Source organism: Erithacus rubecula (assembly GCF_903797595.1).
Source record: "Erithacus rubecula genome assembly, chromosome: 4".
Taxonomy (NCBI): domain Eukaryota; kingdom Metazoa; phylum Chordata; class Aves; order Passeriformes; family Muscicapidae; genus Erithacus; species Erithacus rubecula.
Window position 1 is genome coordinate 56,053,580 of NC_136686.1, and position 18,318 is coordinate 56,071,897.

The 18,318-nt window shown below is 40.4% G+C and overlaps 1 protein-coding gene across 1 annotated transcript in view; it reads right to left on the bottom strand.

Moving 5' to 3' along the window:
• The window catches only part of CDHR3 (cadherin related family member 3), a 33,843-nt gene extending 16,474 nt beyond the window's left edge, over positions 1 to 17,369 (bottom strand). The window contains exons 1-8 of the mRNA XM_079303713.1: positions 17,215 to 17,369; positions 14,062 to 14,264; positions 9,521 to 9,689; positions 7,078 to 7,163; positions 5,979 to 6,073; positions 5,770 to 5,874; positions 2,088 to 2,236; positions 599 to 779 (exon numbers count right to left, since the gene is read on the bottom strand). Of these exons, the coding sequence (XP_079159839.1) occupies positions 599 to 779; positions 2,088 to 2,236; positions 5,770 to 5,874; positions 5,979 to 6,073; positions 7,078 to 7,163; positions 9,521 to 9,689; positions 14,062 to 14,264; positions 17,215 to 17,284 (1,058 nt within the window). The 5' untranslated portion in view covers positions 17,285 to 17,369. The remainder of the gene's footprint in view (positions 1 to 598; positions 780 to 2,087; positions 2,237 to 5,769; positions 5,875 to 5,978; positions 6,074 to 7,077; positions 7,164 to 9,520; positions 9,690 to 14,061; positions 14,265 to 17,214) is intronic.
• Between the last annotated feature and the right edge of the window lie 949 nt (positions 17,370 to 18,318).

An 18,318-nucleotide genomic window follows, 5' to 3' on the forward strand; every position in this document is an offset into this window, starting at 1 on the left:
TTTCATTATGTTTGTTTAAATCACTCTGTTGTAAATTGTTAATTTTTTGTTTTTATTATTTTTCACTGTAATCATGAATTGTATCCACTTTTATGTATAAGGAAAATGTGAGCTTGTTTGGACATGAGCAGGTTGTCCCTGCTGTTACCTGCTCGCTAGGAGTGTAACCTGAGAACGTGTTCAAGCCTTGTCCAGACCTGGTGGGGACTTGTAGCCATTGCTGCTTGGGGCTAGCCAGCATGTTCAGGCTTGCTTGGACTTGGACCCCAGCACAGGGGCATGCCACAGCCCACCAAGGACCTGCCTGTAAAAGGGGCAGTGACCAAGGGCAGGGCAGGCAGAGCACAGACTCCCCACGTCCCCAGCACTGCTTTGCCTGTTCCTTATCAAAGAACTAATAAATTGCCTTATGGATTGACCTACCTGATTTTAGTGAGCAATTTATAACACATGTGTCGTGGTGGACAATGGCCCTGTAGAATGGGCAGGCTGATGATCAATGTCCACTTGATCCTCCAGCTGTAGGTCTGGGGACGTGTCCTAGTGTGCACACTAGTCTGGAGCAGCAAGGCTCCAAGGCGAGGAGGAGAGTCCCTACCTGAAGGCAGAAGGATTGCATTCTGGTGGGTTGTCATTGACATCATCAAGGATGACTGTGATCTGCATCTCACTGCTGCTGGGGCCGTCCTCCACCCGCACCGTCAGCGAGATGTTCGGGTGGAGCCGCAGCGGCAGAGCATCCCGGTCCATCCTCCTGCTCACCTGCAGCACCCCAGTGCCTGTCAGACAGCAGCCAGAACTCAGACATCCACCGTGGGGGGAAGCAACAAACCCTCATGGTGTATGTGCAAGAGGGCAGGGCAGCTCAACAGACTGGTAGCAGAATAAAATCTCTTCAGTTCTGTGCAAATCATGGCTGGTTTAGGGGTTCTTTTTGAGTGATACAATATGGCTCTGAACATTCTGGGTAAGATTAATGGCTAGATACCATGAAAAATACACCTTGGGAGGCCTCAGCAGAGGACTTGCAAAGCATTTAGGTTTCCCTTACTCTTAAGCTTCTAGTGCAAGCCAGAGTTGAGTGCATTCACGGAGTATCAAGGACAACGAGCTGCTAATGCCTGTGCTGTCCTTTCTCCCTAGCTAGTAAGACAGTTTCCCTTTCCACTGTTATGGTTCAAGCATCTTTCAGCACCTCCGAATCTACTCACACATCAACAGAGCTCTGACAGACTGTGCCAAGTGCTCTGGTCAGCCACTCACTCAATATTTTTTTTTCACTTGTGTTAGCCTCTGTTAAAAATAGAAGATTTTTATGGCACAGTACAAGTATTATTCCCAGAGCACGAAGGAGTTAAAAGAAGAATGCATACATCCTCTGCATTTTGGAGTGTAATTGAGGAGGAAGATGGCAATACAAGGCCAAAGGGCATAGGGAATCCAAAGCATTTAAAGATCATCCTGATCCTCCACAGCACTGTGTTGTGTGGCACTTCTTACAACTGTGATAAACAGTTCTAAAGCACTATCAGACAAGAAGCAAAGCTGTCAGCGAATGCCAGCCCTGGAGGAAAATTCCCTGGGGAACAGATTTACAGACCCCAGAGAGCATGAAGAAGACAAGATCACCATGACAAGGGGACTCTTCTGGATGGTCTTGCCTGAGGAGGGTAGTGAATGGAACAATGAACTTGAAGTGTAGATTTGCTGTGCATTTCAGTGCTAGAGAGGACTTTAGACAGGAGGGAGAACATCAGTCTAACTACCTGCAGCTGTTTCAAGAGCCCCAGAAGGGTCACTGTAGTCCTCAAAGATTAAAAATAAGTCAGCAATCTTACTTCCACCCAAGGAACCATCACCCTCCAGCCACAAGTCAATATTTGTTGAGAAGTCACCTTTGGTCTACTTTCTTCAAGATATCTTACCAAGTCTTGGTCGGCTGACCAAAGAATTTGACCCTAATAAGGGACTGAGCATTTCTTATTGTTACAGAGAGTCACTAAATAAAGTAAACCTACTTTAAACTAAGGCAAAAATAATTTCTCCAAAGTAGACATTCACAGAAGTCTCATTTTTGTTTTTCTGACCTGGATTTATGGAAAAATATCTGTCAGGTGACTGGATGCTGTAGAAAAGTCTGCTGGGAGAATCTTCATCATCAGGATCTTTCGCTGTTATATTGGCAACAATGGTGCCTGGGCTTTGCTCCTCTGGAATCCTGTAGATTCTTTGTTTTCTATAAAATAATATTCAGCAAAACATGCAACTGTTTATAAGGGTAGCTGATTACAGACTTAGCTGAGAAGCCAACAGTAGCAGCAGGGTCATGGCCATGCTGGGGTATTTGCATGCCTGGATAAATGTTCCAGCCATTGTTTCTGCCTGCTGGACATGTAGCAGAAGCTGAACTGGCATGTGTCCACAAAGCATGACACAGCCACACAAGTAAGTGTTCTTCCTCTGCAACTTTTCCACAGTAAAAGCAATTTGACTTTCATGGAACCATGGAAGATGAAGAGGTAGGGGTGGTTAAGTCTTGCCATCCATCTCCCTACAGAGCCACCAGCTCATAAAGCCATTTGCTTTAATTCCTTCATTTTGCAAGAGAAAAGCAAAAATTGCATAAGTAATGTAGTTAATCATCTTCTGGAATCAATGTTGGAGCCTTCTGGGGAGCCACAGTATTACAGAAAAACTGAGTTGTGGCTTCAGTAGGCGAAGGCAGGAAGGACAACTCTTCTGGGTGCCTAACAGATGAACATGCCTCAAACTCCCAGCAGCATCTGTCATCTGATGCATTTTACATTGGGAAAATGGTTCTCTACTGCTGCTGTTTGGTATGCCAATGCTCCCAAATTTCCCATGAATGGAGTTTTATAGGTCAGATACAGCCTGACAGGCAATTGTGCAGGATTGCTTACAGGGGTTGCAGTTTGATGTTCACATAGGTACTCAGGTGGACAGTTTTAGTATTTGAACCTCATGCAAAAATAGGCATGGGCCAGGACACAAAAATGGTGCAAGGAATTTCAGAAGACTGATTTACATTACCCAAACACACATGGATACACACACGTCCCCTGATTCTAGAGCTCAAAGGGAGTTGAAGTTCCTCAAGAGTTAAAAAAGCATTAGAAGTTCTTTTAAAACACCCTATGTTGCCACTTAGGTAATTGACTGGTCTGTAGTTCTCAGTACAAAAAAAACGAGTCCTTTGCTGTTCTTTGAAGACAGACATCATGGGGCACTTAGCAATTGGAGCAGAGAATTGCAGAGACAGAACACAAGATCCCACATCTCAAGATCTCCACTTGCAATTTTAAAAATGCTTAAGAAGACACACTGTCTTCAACTGTTCTGTCAGTTCATATGAAAAGAGGCAAGCATACAGGAGAGAAATTACATGGGATTTTCCCAGTAAAAACATCTAACTTACAGCCAGAAGAAAACAAGGAGTTTATGAAGCTTGTTGTGTCAGTTATTTATGATGCCTCTACCTCAGTCTTGGCATTGAATCCCATCCTTCCTTGTTCTCCTGTTACTTCCAGAATCACACAGAAAGAAACAAATGCCACTCACTCTCACAGCTCTAACTAGTTTTGGCCCAAGGTAGGAAATTCCCTAGAATTGGAACTGGAATCCCAACTCCAACCTTTCTGTGAGCACTCACCAGAGCTACACCCTCTCAGCCCTGCCAACCCTTCTGCAACCTGGTCCTTATCCCATCCCCACTAGATATTTTGGGAAGAAGTGGGACATAGCTGAGCACATCCCCATAGCACAAAGCACCAGTTCAGCTGGGGAGGAGTTGGGGCCACTTCTTACACAGCTCTGTCTGTGTCCTGCTGTCCATCTGTCTGCCACCTGCCAGTGGCTTTCACAGAATGGTTCAAGCAGACCTTTTAGTCACTGCAATGTAATTGCAAAGGAAGCATATGTTTGTTTTCTTGTCTTCCCCTTTGTTTTCCTGACTCCACAAATTTTCCATTGATTTTAACAGCAACAATTTCAAAAGGCTGAATGCCTGAGCAGTGTTGTGAACACCAAAACCAGATGTGCTTGCACATACTATGGGAAGAATTAAAAAGACCCTTTGAAACTGTTCTTGACAGATATGATTGGGGTAAGATAAAGGAGATTTGCTAACTCCTCAAGTTTCCCCAGCTCTTACCCCAGCACTAATTATTACAGTGTCAGGAAGTACTTAGCCCCAGCATGCAGCTCACAGTGTAGCAGGGCACAGGACATGCATGTGCATATTAAGGATAGATTATGAAGTGCAATTTAATCTAAAATTCTTTACAAACTGAGCTGCCTTTTTTGATCTACAGTATGAATATAAAAGGGAGAAGATTCAAACAAATACCAGACTGTATTTGTGCCATATGAGTCTTAGGTGTTACAGATTCTCAAGTCACTGCAGCTTTCACTAATTCAAATAAGTAGATAAATATTTAAAAGCTCTTTAAGCATTCCAGACACAAGGATAAATACACAGAAATGGCAACATTAGGAGGGAATAATCAGTCTAGAACACAATGTGCAGACATTGGCACTGGAAGAGGATTTGCCCTGCTTGCAGAAGTACAGTAACGTGGAGTGAGCTATTAATATTCTTGTTTATTGCAGACGTGAGGTTCAAGCATTAAGTAGGTAGTAAAAACGTCATGAACAACACCACAATTCATGCCTATTTCCAACATTTAATTCTTTTGTTTCTTCAGATTCTTCACCCCTTTATCCATCAAGGTCCAGATCACTGGTCTCATCCCAGGAGCCATGCATTGCCCTGGGTTGAGACAACACCCAGAGGATTGTTCTGAACAAGTGCTGGAATCTCCTGGCAGGCCCCAGGTGCTATTCTATCTTCACTTTTGTAGAGATGGCAGGAGAGGAGTAATCACAAATACTCTCAGCAGGGACCTTGTAGAATCACACAATCAGGAGAGACAATGACAGTGCCTTGACTCCCATCAGTGTCTCATGCAAGTGACAAAGATAAATCAACAACAGAGTCAGATCAACTGTAATAATTGCCAAGCTCTGCTTCAGAAACAACCATCCATTGTGCTTTCCACAGCAAAACAGCCTGCTTGTAGCACATGCATATTCATTCCCATTTTTCCAAATTCTCAGTATATTCTGACTCCTTTAGTCTTCAAAAGCAATTTCTGACTTGTGTGTTATGACACAATTTCCTGCTTATGACACAGTAAGAGACAACTGTGTTTGAAAGATCACTGGGATTGTTTACAAGTGTGTCTGGGAAGAGGAAGACTGATCAAAAAGGAGATCTTTTTATGTCTAGACATTTCTGCATGAACAAACACATTGATGGTGAAATGCACACCTGCATAAGGAGCAAACTCAATATGATTGTATTCACACTAGGTGAAATTAATCTCCTTGTCTGAACTTGTCCACAGGCCTTTGCATAACTTTAACCTCTGTAAATGCTAACAAGTAAAACAAGTTTGTTTGGCTGTTCTTAGTGTGAAGGCACAGCCTGGAAAACTTTAAACTACTAAGAATATAAATTAAGAAGACAAATAAGAATACTATTAAGAATACAATAAGAATAAATTAGGGACATTAGGACAAAGCTTTCCAGTATAAGAATAGGAATCATAACAAAATTAAAATACTTTTTTCCAGAATTACTTTGTTGTCATAGTTATTTGCCCTTATGTTAAACCCTCCCACTGGTGGCAAAGCAGTTAACCTGAGAAAACATCTGCATTTGGAGTGCAATTGAAAATTTTGACTCACGTGGTAAAGTAAGGACTTTCATCATCAATGTTAATTATATTTATATTCACTGTTTTAGTTGAGTTGAGTCCGTTTGGATCTGTCACTGTTATATTTAAAAAGTACCTGTTAAATAAGAAAAACAGAACAAGAATCATTCTGTGTATGTCAGAAAACATTTCTTTGAATACTATAAGCTAATAGGCCATGGGAATAAAATGCATTCTCACCAATGTGGATCTTTCTCATAATCAAACGTTTTAGTGGAAAAGATGGCTCCACTTTCCCTGATGGAGAATGGCACTGTTGCAGGAAGCAGTGAATACTGAAATGAAGAGAACAAGAAGTTAGTCTTTTTATCTTTAAACATCCCTCCATTCATTCATTTCTTGCCTTGTAGAGCAGAACAAGTTACAGAGGGTCATGCACCTTGCAAATAACCTGCAAAAGCCACTGAGCAGATCTGTCCAAGAATGTAACAGCACTTCTTTATTGGCAGCTTCTTATGCCTCAGATGTGTCAGGGTTGGGAGGCAAAGGAACTCACTGCCATTCTGCCATTCTTTGGCACACAAGGCAGAGCTGAACCCCCACAGCTCTGCCTCCCTCCTCCCCAGCTCGTTTGACTGAGCAAAGGCTGAGAACAGACTCAAGATAATTGCTTTCTTGAAAAACCCTGAACATCAAAATGGCATCTCCAGGTTCAGTTCTTGAATGCATTGTATTTTATAAAGCCAAAGTAAATAAAGCAAAGATCCAATATCATTCTTAGCTAAGTCCAGTTACTTTTCCCTAGCTACCAACTTATCATTTTCCAAAACTTTTCCTGAATAAAAGAATATTTTCAGATCAGCCAACACACTTTTTGTAACTGAAGGTCACAGTTTGTCCTGGGATTGTTGAAAACCTGATATTCATTTGCCTTGTTAAGTGATTTCCTTACTGTCTCATTTAAAAGAATGTACATTGTGATACAAAAGGTTTAAAATTTTCTTTAGTTTTAGTCATTCTCATCTACAAGAAACATTTTGTAAGCCTTTTTTAAATTTTAAATTCACAATTTCTACTGTCTCCCTGATTAACTATACTAAGCTCTGTCTTCAATATCCCTTAATTTTGGAAGGCTGAGAACTTAAAATATAGTTTCTGTCCAAACATTAAGGCTGTTTTTTTTTTTTAATTTAGTATCAAGAATGTTTCTTTTTTTCCCAGATTAAAGTTTTTCTTGTGTTTCTGATAAGAAAGGAAGTTGTTGAAAGACTATGGTAATGCACATTTCAGACAGGGCAGATTGCATCATCTCTGGAGTTTTTTGTTTAATTCAACTTACTTTGAGTTTTGCATTTTCAGGATCAGCTGCATCTACTTGGTAAATACGTTCTGGAGGTGTCCCTTCCAACACATAGATGGTCACAGCTGCATGGATATAAGTGCACTCATGTTAACTGGGTGAAAGTAAAGGGCACAGCAGCAAGGAGACTGATGCTGAAGCTGTCAGGATGTAACTACCTGCTGCATCTTCTCACTTCACAATGTAATTCCAAAATCATCACAAAGATCACACACACTCAAAAGATAAAAATAAACCAATTACATATCAGTAAACAGGCAACCATCACTGCAATATGAATTGTCCCTTCAGGGGAAAGACTGATCTTTCCTTATGGCCTATGTTGAGCTGTTCACAGGTAATGGAGTAAATTATGGATTTGGGCTATATCTGTGGGGTTTTTTACTATGCAGAAGGGAAGAACACAGTCCTGTGCTAGGTCCTCATCATCATCCCCTTGCTGTCCATGTCCTGTGCCCTGCCAGAAGAGCTCAGAGCCTTTCCTCTTCATTCCTGCTTTTCATTTACACCTGTGGGGCAGATAAATAAGAAATGATCTGCACTGACTCAAATGTTTGCTTTTCTAGGGTTGACAATTCAGTGCAAGGTATGTTTCTTTCCATGCTAGGGATTCTCACAACTGGGCTATCCCATACTGGATCGTTGGCAACAGGCTTATTTCTTCTTGGGCAGAGCAATTAGCAGGACAGCAGATCTTTAGATCACATGATTTGCTTTATGCCCTTTTGTGTCTGCTGGATCTGCTCTTTCTGGACTATTAATTTCCACTGTGATCCCTACTGACTGCTGCTCCTCGTCAGAGCAGTGGGAATCCCAGAGCAGCGTAATGAGTTGCTCCCAGAGGACAACAATATGAATACAAAGTTTAATGAGAGGGAGATCTTTTTTATAAACAGCAAATGCTCAATTAGTGTCTAATTGTGGCTGGTACTGTTAACTAAAGGCACACAGTTAGACAGATCAGACATCTGTGTTCACCAATTTATGGCAGCTCTAGCTGAGAGTTAAGCTGATGCCTTTATTTGTAACAAGCTCCCACGTAGTGTGCTTCATGCTGTGCCGATCCCTCAAAGTGTCAGATTTAATTATTATGAGATTCCAGTGGCACCCATGATACACAAGACACCAGCTATACCAAGAAGATGACACAGCTTCTTCCCTGGGGGAAGCTAATTTGCTTTACAAACTAGCTATTGTATGGAATCAGGAATGTCAGTGTGCTCAGGAGGCATCAGTGAGGAGGGCTGAACGTGAGCAGGCTGCTCTGAACCCATCTCTGTGCAGCAGGCAAAAGTCAGGCTGGGCTGGGCTTCAGTGTTCCAGTGTGGGGGGCTAGCAGCCAGCTCTGAAAACCTGCCACAAAGGGACCACAGCTTAGTATTTTCAGATTTTTCAAAACTGAATATTGAAGTATGCCTGGCTATACACGGCCATTAGGACAGCAAATCTTCAAACAGGCTCTCAGTACTTTATGGGATAAACTCTTCTGTCTGCATGTGAGCACATAATAAACAAATCATTATATTCTGATACATCTGGTACAATTTTTGCAGGTCTTCTTCATTAGTAAAAAAGCAGAATAAAATCTCTTAGAGAGTAAGATATTTATTTCCTATCCTTTCTATTGATGGCAGGATCACTAGCATCAGGTAGAGCATGACATGCAAAGCCTGCACTGGCCACAGATGCAGTTCCAGCTCTCCAGGCTCATCTCTAAGGCTACTGCACATTCCTCCCCTTGCATCTTTGCCCTGGTCTAAAAGCAAACTTGGCTAGCATCAACTGCCCCATGTAGGAGACAAAACTCTCTCTCTCTTCCTGTTTGTACCACCATAGATCACAATCTCTGAGGTCTCACTCCTAAGACTAATTTCAACTTAATTTCTCACGCAAAGGCACAAATGCAATATGCAGGCATAAAACATCTGCCAAGCAAGGTTTTTATGGTTTTCCCACAGAAATTCTTGCACATACAATATGCCCTTTTTGAAATTTACCTTGCATGTCCAAATCAGTATATTTTCCAGCAAACTACAGAAATATGTAGCTGTATTCAATGGTTATAACCCCAGCAAACTTCAATTTTTCAATTAAAAAGGCCATATGTATTTATTGGTATAAACTTTATATTTTAATTCTTCAGCTGTTTCAAAATGGTTAAATAATTCTAAAGTTAAATTTCAAGAAAAATAGAAGGGCAGTTCCAGAGATGAAGCATGCCAACTCTTTGTGTAAAACAAAGCTCTGACAAAAAAAAAAAAAAAAAAAAAAAAAAAAAAAAAGGTGTCCTATTCCTTCCTTGTTTTCCTAAATGAAAATGTCTAGGTTACTTTAACTACAGGTACTGCATGAGCTCATTTTATTTTTTAACTAATGTCATCTTTCCAAGTATTGTTGTTTTCAAATTCTACCATTATCTTACTTTGAAATGCCATATTTCCTCGAAACACAGGATGTTCATTTTTATCTGTTACTTGAATAGTCAATATGTTAAGGTCAGTTCTTCCAGTTGTATCTTCAACAAAAATCTGCAAGTCAAAACTCTTTGGCATAGTTTCGTAATCTAGGACAGGGTTTCCAGTGGTAATAACCTGAAAATAAAAGATTATTATTAGCACACGATGCAAGAGGTGAAACTCATAGTCCAAATGAGTGAATACAAATATAGGGACACTTTCAATCAGTAAAGAGTGAGTGTCTTAGATAATCTTTTGTTTGTTAGCACATTTCTCATCAGTGGCAAAAATGTGACAGAAAGAGTAAAGAGACCAAAATGTTGTGTGGCTTCATGGAGTAACTCAAAGATAGCCTGGGAGGAGCTGCCCTGCCTCACCAGCAATGTTTTATCTTCAAATTCAGGATTACATCTTGCAGTTACATGTCTGTGCCAAGTGTTTTCCTTTCTACATCATGCTCCAGGAGTGTTCAAGGTGTGATGAGAATGAGAATTCAGAGAAAGCCTTGCAAGACACAAGGGCAGCTTCATATTTTCTGTGAATTAGGAACATGAGGAGGATCTTTTACTTGAAATAAAGAGTGTGGAGGTAGGAAACCATAAAGTCTAGCAGCTACTAGAACCTTCCTTGTGTAACCTGTATGTGGAAGAAGACTTGCAGGAAAACCACAGAAGAAGGAAATTTTGTGGGTACATTGTCTGAGAGAGGCACTAGAATTGTTTGGGGAAAATGCTGAACTAATTGAAAAAATAACCTAGACCTTGAGTTTTGCAAGATTGATCAGGCAAAAATTTGCTTTATTTTGTTTTGGGGGTTTCAAAGACTTCCAGCTCTGCATGTTGTCTCTTAACACAGAATATGTACTAACACAAGACTGACATTCTATGAAAAAAACATAAAATGCAATTTTAGGATGAGCCCAGAGCAACAGGAGGATGTTGAAAACTGCATGCCTCAACCTTCACTGCTGAAACCAATAATAAAACAAGATCTTTCCTTCCTTGGACAAGAAAGGAAGAGGTGACAGTTAAGTTTTTTGTGTGGCTAAAAAAACTGAAACTTGAACTCTGTAGCAGAGTGCTGGGGAAGGAGAAGAGCTGGGGCTCGTGAGTGAATATGACAAGCAGCATGTCAGTGTATTTACAGTACTGCAGAATAAAGGAGACTGAAGAGCATGCAGAAGGAGAACAATGAAAAATTATTGGGTTTTGAAAGGACCCAAACACAAAAATTATGTCAGCACAGTTAGAAGACACAAGTCAAAATAGAGACAATTATCAAAGTGTTGAAAGAGAGTGAACAGAAGCATAAATATTTTGTGCCTTCTGGTACATAAAATGGCTGCTGTCTGGAGCCTCATGGATCATTTTTTTACTATACTACAGGAGAAAATAATTGTTTCCTGGATGGTCTCCTTTTCTCCTCTACTGTACAGATAGGAGTTTCCCATAAAAGTGATGTTAACCCAGAAGAAACCTTCTAAAAAAACTTGGGGGAAAAAAAGAGAAAAAACCCCCCAAAAAAACCCAACAAAAAAACAGTGGAAAGCTTAATGTTCAAAATTAATGTTTGATGGAAATCTAAATACTGTGAACACATACAGTGAATTCAACATTTTAAACTGTCCAGTTCTAAGCAGAAGTTATGAATCCTGGAGATTATCCCACCAGTTTACAGCCAGATATTTTCATTGGTGCTGTTACTACAGCCAGATTAAATGTGTCTAAATACACATCTTCCACCCTCCTTTATAAAAGCCTTGGAAGTGTGGATCTAAATGATCTCTTTCTAGGTTGTTTTGGAACCTTTTTGGGAGCAGAATGCCACTGGAACAGCCACTATTTGACTTTCCTTCAGGTAGGAGCAAAACTTACTGATAAAACCAGGACTGCACATACTTGAAGCAGCTGCAGACTTCATGAGAAGGGATCTAGAGTCTCCACTGAACTGTCTGTCACTTGTTCCACATGAGAATTTCACTGCTCCCTGCTCTCCACTCCACCACCAATATCTTCAGAGAGCACCACTAAGAGCACCCAGGTAGTTTCAGACAACAGCAGGTTTTCATGCATTCCACAATCTTCTGCTCTTGAGAACCCTCTAACAGAAGTCAGGTGAGGAGGAATGAACAGGACTGAGATCTCAGAAACTGTTTCTTTCTCACAAGTCTCAAAATATATCAAGAAACGTTGATATTGCTTTCTGCTGCTGCAACAGGACTAAATGTGCTTCATAAATACTGAAGAGCCTGTCCTAACAGGTACTTAGCTAATCTCATGATTCATTCATGAAATACTGCCTTTTTCTATATCTTAGCAAAGATTTAATGGCAGTAGATAGAACTGAGGTGTCTGGGTTTGGTTCATATAACTTTTGTGAAATACTGTACAGATCTGCTACAACATAGCATAATTAAAGTAGCAACCCTCATCAAATAAATTAACTAAGAACACCTATGTATTTATCCTTGTTTTATGAGTTGTAATTAGCACTCATCTGCTAATTTGCAGAATTTGTATGTAGCTTGTTTTATGATAATTTCATGACTGATATTCACTGGCTCAAACTCTTCATTCTAGTCCTCCAAGTGACGTAGGAAATGTTGAAAAAAGCAACAGCTCAAGCAACACATAGAAAAGTTCACAGGCCATTCTAGTGATGTGGCTGTGGTATGAAATGGATACAAACTGGCACTTTGGAAGAAGCAGTCTCCAGTCTACAGCATTTTTGGCCATCCATTTTCATCCTTGTGTCACCCTGCACTGTGCTAGAACAAGAATTTCTCCATCATCTTTGCCATGAATAAAAACAAGAAGGACTTTTTGTCTATTGTTTTTCCTCCAGATTAACTTCTCAGTCCCACTCAACAAGCAGCAATATAAGTTCTTGTGCATCATAACATAAAGATGACATGGGACAGGAGCAAGCAGGTATAAAAAAGAACTGTGTTTTGTGTTGCAGCAGAAGGGATCACATAAATTCAAAATGCCAAAATAAATATTAGGAAGGGGTTCCCACATTATAGTTTCTCTGTTAGCAAAGCTTGTTTAATGTATGTATTCATTTCCTTCTGATTGTTACACAGGAGTGGAGGAAAGAGCATGAAGCAGAGTTCAGGGAGGTTTAGATTAGATATCAAGCAAGTTTTTTCACCCTGAAAGTGGCTGGACACTGGAACAGGCTCCCCAGAGAAGTGGTCACTGCACCAAGCCTGGCAGAGTTAAAGAATTGATTGGACAATGCTCAGGCCATGGTGTGGTTCTTGGGGTGTCCTGTATAGAACCAGGAGCTGGACTAGATAATCCTGAAGGAACCCTCCCAACTCAGCATATTTTATTATTCCATAATTCTATGATTCTATGATCACTTCAGCTGACTCAGTCCAGGTATTTGTACAGTCCCACCCTATGTTTCACAGGTGAAAAAGGGCTTTTTTGAGAGGTTTTATGGCCATGTCACTGACCTGGCTGGGGAGCAGTCAGAGCTGGTACAAGTGAGTTTTGTACTCTGCTGGGAGGCTGGAGCATGGGAGCCACAGCTGCTCCCCATATTTACATCAAACCCATGAGCCAATACCACCCAGGGCCACAGCTTTACTTTCACAAATTTTCTCCCAGAAACACCAGAAAAGAGAACAAGAAAAGAGCTGTTGTGTTGATTCTGTGAAAACCCAAACTTCCTTGGAAACACACAGAAAAGGATATTCAAATCACCTTTTTAAGACTCTGCACTATTTCTATTTGTATCTATTAAAGCCACTCTTCAGTGTCACTGTTCAGGATCAGACACATAAGAAAATTGCAATTGGATGACAAGTTATCATGCATCTGAGCACTCATTGCCAGTGACAAATGTGAGCTAATACTTGCCAATTTATCCAACAATGAAAATCAGCCTGAAGTAAGGGAAATTACTCTGCATTTGTCATTGGACAAGAGCAATGGATAGAGACAGGTCACAGATGTGTGGAAGGGTGATAACTCCTTACCTCAATATAACTTCCTCATGTGTCACAGCCTTTACTCAGAATTAAAAATTACTTTGATCTGATTCAGCTTCATTCATTTTGGAAGTGAGACAAATTAATTTTAATTCTTGGTGAGAGTGGACAAACAGAAGCTCTATGTGGCTTAACTAAGCCACTTTCACAGTGACTTCATACATATTAAGCTGAAAAATTAATAAAATCTCAAAACAGAAGCAGACCCTCCATGTTCTTCTTCACCTCTAATTTTCTAAAAAGCACTTTTTTTTCCTATCACAGAATCAATGGAATTATTGTGATGACTGATTTTTCCTAGATGCAATTAAAAATCATAATTACTATTGCTAGTCATCTATTCATATATCTAGTCATATCTATTACAGCCCTTTTGAATACTACCACAGTCTGCATTTAAAATTCTTTTCTGATTAAAAGATGAGACACTGTGCACTGTCAGTGCTCAGTAATCCAGGAAACATCAGCCTACAACTGAAAATTATTCAACTTAAACTTAAAACTCACCCCAAATTCAAGACCTCCTTTTGATTCAATGTCAAAAGCTTCTGTGAGTGGATTCGAATTGACTATGGTAGGAAGAATTGCAAGACTTTCAGAAGCCAATGGAGAAACAGTCACAGTAAAGCTGTAGACTGAAACACCAGCTGCTGAGTTTTCTTCAACAGTGCTTGTTGCAGGCAAGCCCTTAAGGAGCTGGGTTCTTCTTCCTGCAAGATGAAAATGAATGTACAATCACTTCTGGGAATCTTGAGTTAACAAGTACACAGCTTTTGTCAAGAGCTGTCATGAAGGAACACAAAATACCCTGACTCTCTTTTTACCTATCAATGGGGGCATTGTGTGGTAGTAAATCCAGTGTTAATGGCAAAAGAATATATCTCTCCTGTAATTCAGTCCTATAGTGCTGACATCTAGAGTGGTTACTGTTAAAATATTATTTTACTGCATCATTTGCCTTCATATATGACTTTATACAGAAGCAAAGAAGCCAGAAGTGTTTCTAGTTTTTCATTTTGCCTGCTGTACTAATTAGTGCCTCTGTTCACTGTTACATCAAAAAAGTACCTTGAATCACACATAGTCAGATACTAAAGAAGCAATGTTTTTTTGTGGACTACACTATCTGCAGCACCTATTTCCTCCATTTTCCATCCCCTAATTCTTTTTACTGCAGCAGTGTGCAAGCCTGGCTCTTGAGTAGTGTGAGTCAGTAACAATGTCAGGGGTGGTACTGTCATGTCTCCTGCTTTGAGCAAGGAAGAGCAACCTGGAGTCTTTGGAGAAGATGCAGGCCCACAGAAGCACACTATGGCTCAAAACTGCATGGAAGCTGCTCACACTGGTGAGGTATCCAACAGATTTACACAAAGTCCTTGTTTGTCCACACCTCTGGACTCCTCAAACCAAACTTTGTGCTTTCTCTGGCATTCAGCTTCTATTTTCGGTATTTTTGACTAAAGCCTGTTATGCTTCATCTTATGAAGAGTGTCTAGAAAACCTAAACCAGGAATGCTTTTGATGCCCTGAAATATCACTTCAGTAATCTCACATCCCTGAACCAGCAATGTACCACAACCCCAGACTATGGCAGGGCTGACTGCTGCTTGGGGATGCTTCACTGCTCCATCCAAAACACTCTCCAAGAAAGCCAGCTGTGTTCAGCCAAATTTCCTACACACTCTGTGCCAAGAGGGAGACAGATACAGATACTACCCACTCTGGGTTTGGACATGCTCTTCATAGCAAAACCCCCATGAAATCTTCTTTTTTTTTTTTTTTTTTTTTTTTTTTTTTCTCTGCAGAGCTGCAAGGTGAAAAGCTGCTACAGGAACTAGTCTGAGACCACTAGAGCTGCAGCCCAAGGGCCCCTCCACAGCTGCATGGTGATTCTCATGATCCCACACTGCAGATACAGCAGGTTCACAGTCACTGATCCAGCTGGGACTACTCTGGCATTTATAGAAAAATGGCATTGGAGATACTCTACAGGTACAGGCTGGGATGTGGGACACTGTGAGGTGGGAAGTGCCTGAAAGAGTTAATCTGAACAGCTCAATCTGACACCCTGGTAGTTCAGCTGAGCTGTTACTGATTTATGTCAGCAGGAGCAAGATCCAGTGAAGAACTAAGTTTTTATTACTGTTATTACAGATTCTGGAAAACATCATCATGAAAAATCACCCATGCAAATGTGGCTGGGCTGAGAGGGACTTCTGGAGATACATTTCCATAAGTGGAGCTGAACTTTGAATGTAATCTCCTGTGGACAGTACTTGATGAATTCAGCTCACTCATCAAGCCACAGTTCATTAATGGAAACCATTGAGAAAAACAATGAAATAATTTACAGTATTTAGAAATGTAGAGAGTAGTTGCTATTTTTGTATTATCTCCAAAGATTTCATTGTCTATTCAGAATTTATCTTTCTAAATCAAAAGTTCTTACCTCTTGCTCTTTATTTTTAACTGAAATTTTAGGTGCTGCATCTAAATGACTTCTTCTTTTTCTAACCAATTTTACAAAAACTCTCCTTCCATATTCACAAATCCTTGCTTACCTCTTTACTTTGCAAAACAAAATATTTATGAAGACATTTAAGACATTATTTATCAGAATTACCAATGACAGTCATTGACAAATGATGAGTCCAAGACAAAGCAATAATGAGATTACTTTGTAGAAGTTTGTGTATATTCAAGATATACCAGTTTTTAGGGTGCTTGAGTAACACCACCAAGATTTTCTCTATCCACAACCATGCAGGTTAAAAAAATGCCATTTTTCAAAGAAAGCTGAAAGTGGCAGCCAATATCCTAATCACAGTTCTGGGAACAGCAGGAAAACCATCCGATACTGGCAGGTTCCTGAGGGATGGCAGAACTCTTAGAGTTCCTTGAGAGAAAAATGACCCTACCTGAGCAGGTAGCTCACAGCAAGGCCAGTGCTTTGTGTGCCATGCAGACTTGAGACAGTTTGAAGATCTACTAAGCTGCTCATGGGCAAATACTCATATTGGAAAATCTCCCATGTATTTACACTGATCCAAGTTAGTGATGTTATGCTGTAATGCTGTCCACAAATATCACAGAATCACAGAATCACTAGGTTGGAAGAGACATCCAAGATCATCGAGTCCAGCCCATGCCCTAACACCTCAACTAACCATGGCACTGAGTGCCACATCCAGTCTTTGTAAATACATCCAAGGATGGTGATTCCACCACCTTCCCAGGCAATTCCAGTACTTGATCACTCTTTCCATAAAAAAAGAATGTTTCTTTCTGTTTAGTCCTGTTTGGTTGCTTTACTTTATCAAAGAGAAATGTTATCAATTTTTGAAAGGAAAATACAGGAGTATAACTACTAGTTATTGCTTCTTGGAGAGCTGACCTCCTTTTCCACTCCAGTGCTGTCCCACTGAGCAGTGGCTATTAGAATTGAAGTGCCTCATCCAACAAAGTGTTTCAGCAGAGTCATATTCTCTTCATTATAGTGCTGTAACCACAGAGCCCAATCTATTTCAGCAGGAAAATAATTGTTGCTTGATTTTTCCCATCTGTGTCTGATCCCTAAATATGTATTATAAAGTTCCCTAGAGAAAATATAACAGCCAACAGTGTTCTAATTTTAGCAGCATAATGAAATCATGTTCTTACCAGATACTACTCCCAGCAAAATTAGGAAAAGGAGCATGCTCTTCATTGTCTTTACAAGCCTGTCCTTCATGTTCTCAGGGTGCAAACTGAAGGAAGATCACAGTATGTTTTCCCCAGTTTACATCAGCTCCACCTAAATTCTTCCTCTTTTTCATGTTGTGCAGTGAGAAAGAAACCAAGGACCCATGTCTCTAAGGGAGTTTCCAAACACTGTCAGCTTGTTTGCTTGTCAGGGAGCTGCTCCTGCTGACACTGTTCACAGCACTGGTCTGTACTTGGGAAAGCAGTCATTAATTGTCCTTTCAGCATAATTGTCTTATTCAATGAAGCATTATGGAGAGAATCTAGTATGTTTTAAATCTGGAAATACCATGCTGCTTTCACCACTCTGGCCATGAGGTGCTGTCTTCACACACCAGGATCAAATACTCATGTTTTTTTACCCAAACCAAGAACCTGACATTTTCTTATTTTTCTGACTACCAGAGAATCACTCAGAGCACACATACTACCTACTTGGAGGTGAGGCATGTGTACATGATGAAGTTTGTACAAGACACAGCTTTGGTGTAGCTGTCTCAGGAAGAGCATGGACGCCACAGAAATGCACTGCTTCCCTTAGATTAAGCATTTAACATGCTAGCCCACAATAAAACCAACACTTTTTAAAAATATGGGCAATTCTAGTGTTATTTCATGAAGCATAGGAGAGAAGTGACACTAATACTGGAACTGGATGCCATACATGTGCATTAGAACTGACTCATAGAATAATTTAGCCTGGAAGGGACCTCTGGAGGTCACCTAGTCAAATATCCTTCTCAAAGCAGGCTTAATTAAATCAAGTTGCTCAGGGATTCATTTAGTTGGTTCTCAACATCTCTGCACAAGCTTAGCAGCTCTGCTAAGAGGCAGAATTTTGAGATTCAGATTTAACACAGCTGTGGAGAACCCTGACTGATTTGTGATCTAAGCTGGTATCTCTAGCTGTTTCTGCATGACTGCCTGTGGTTGTCCCACTGAAAGCTGACAGTAGCTCAGAAAGTTCTGTTCCCTGATCCCGTGTTTTGTGTAGCAGGAATATGTTAATTGAACATGCTAAAC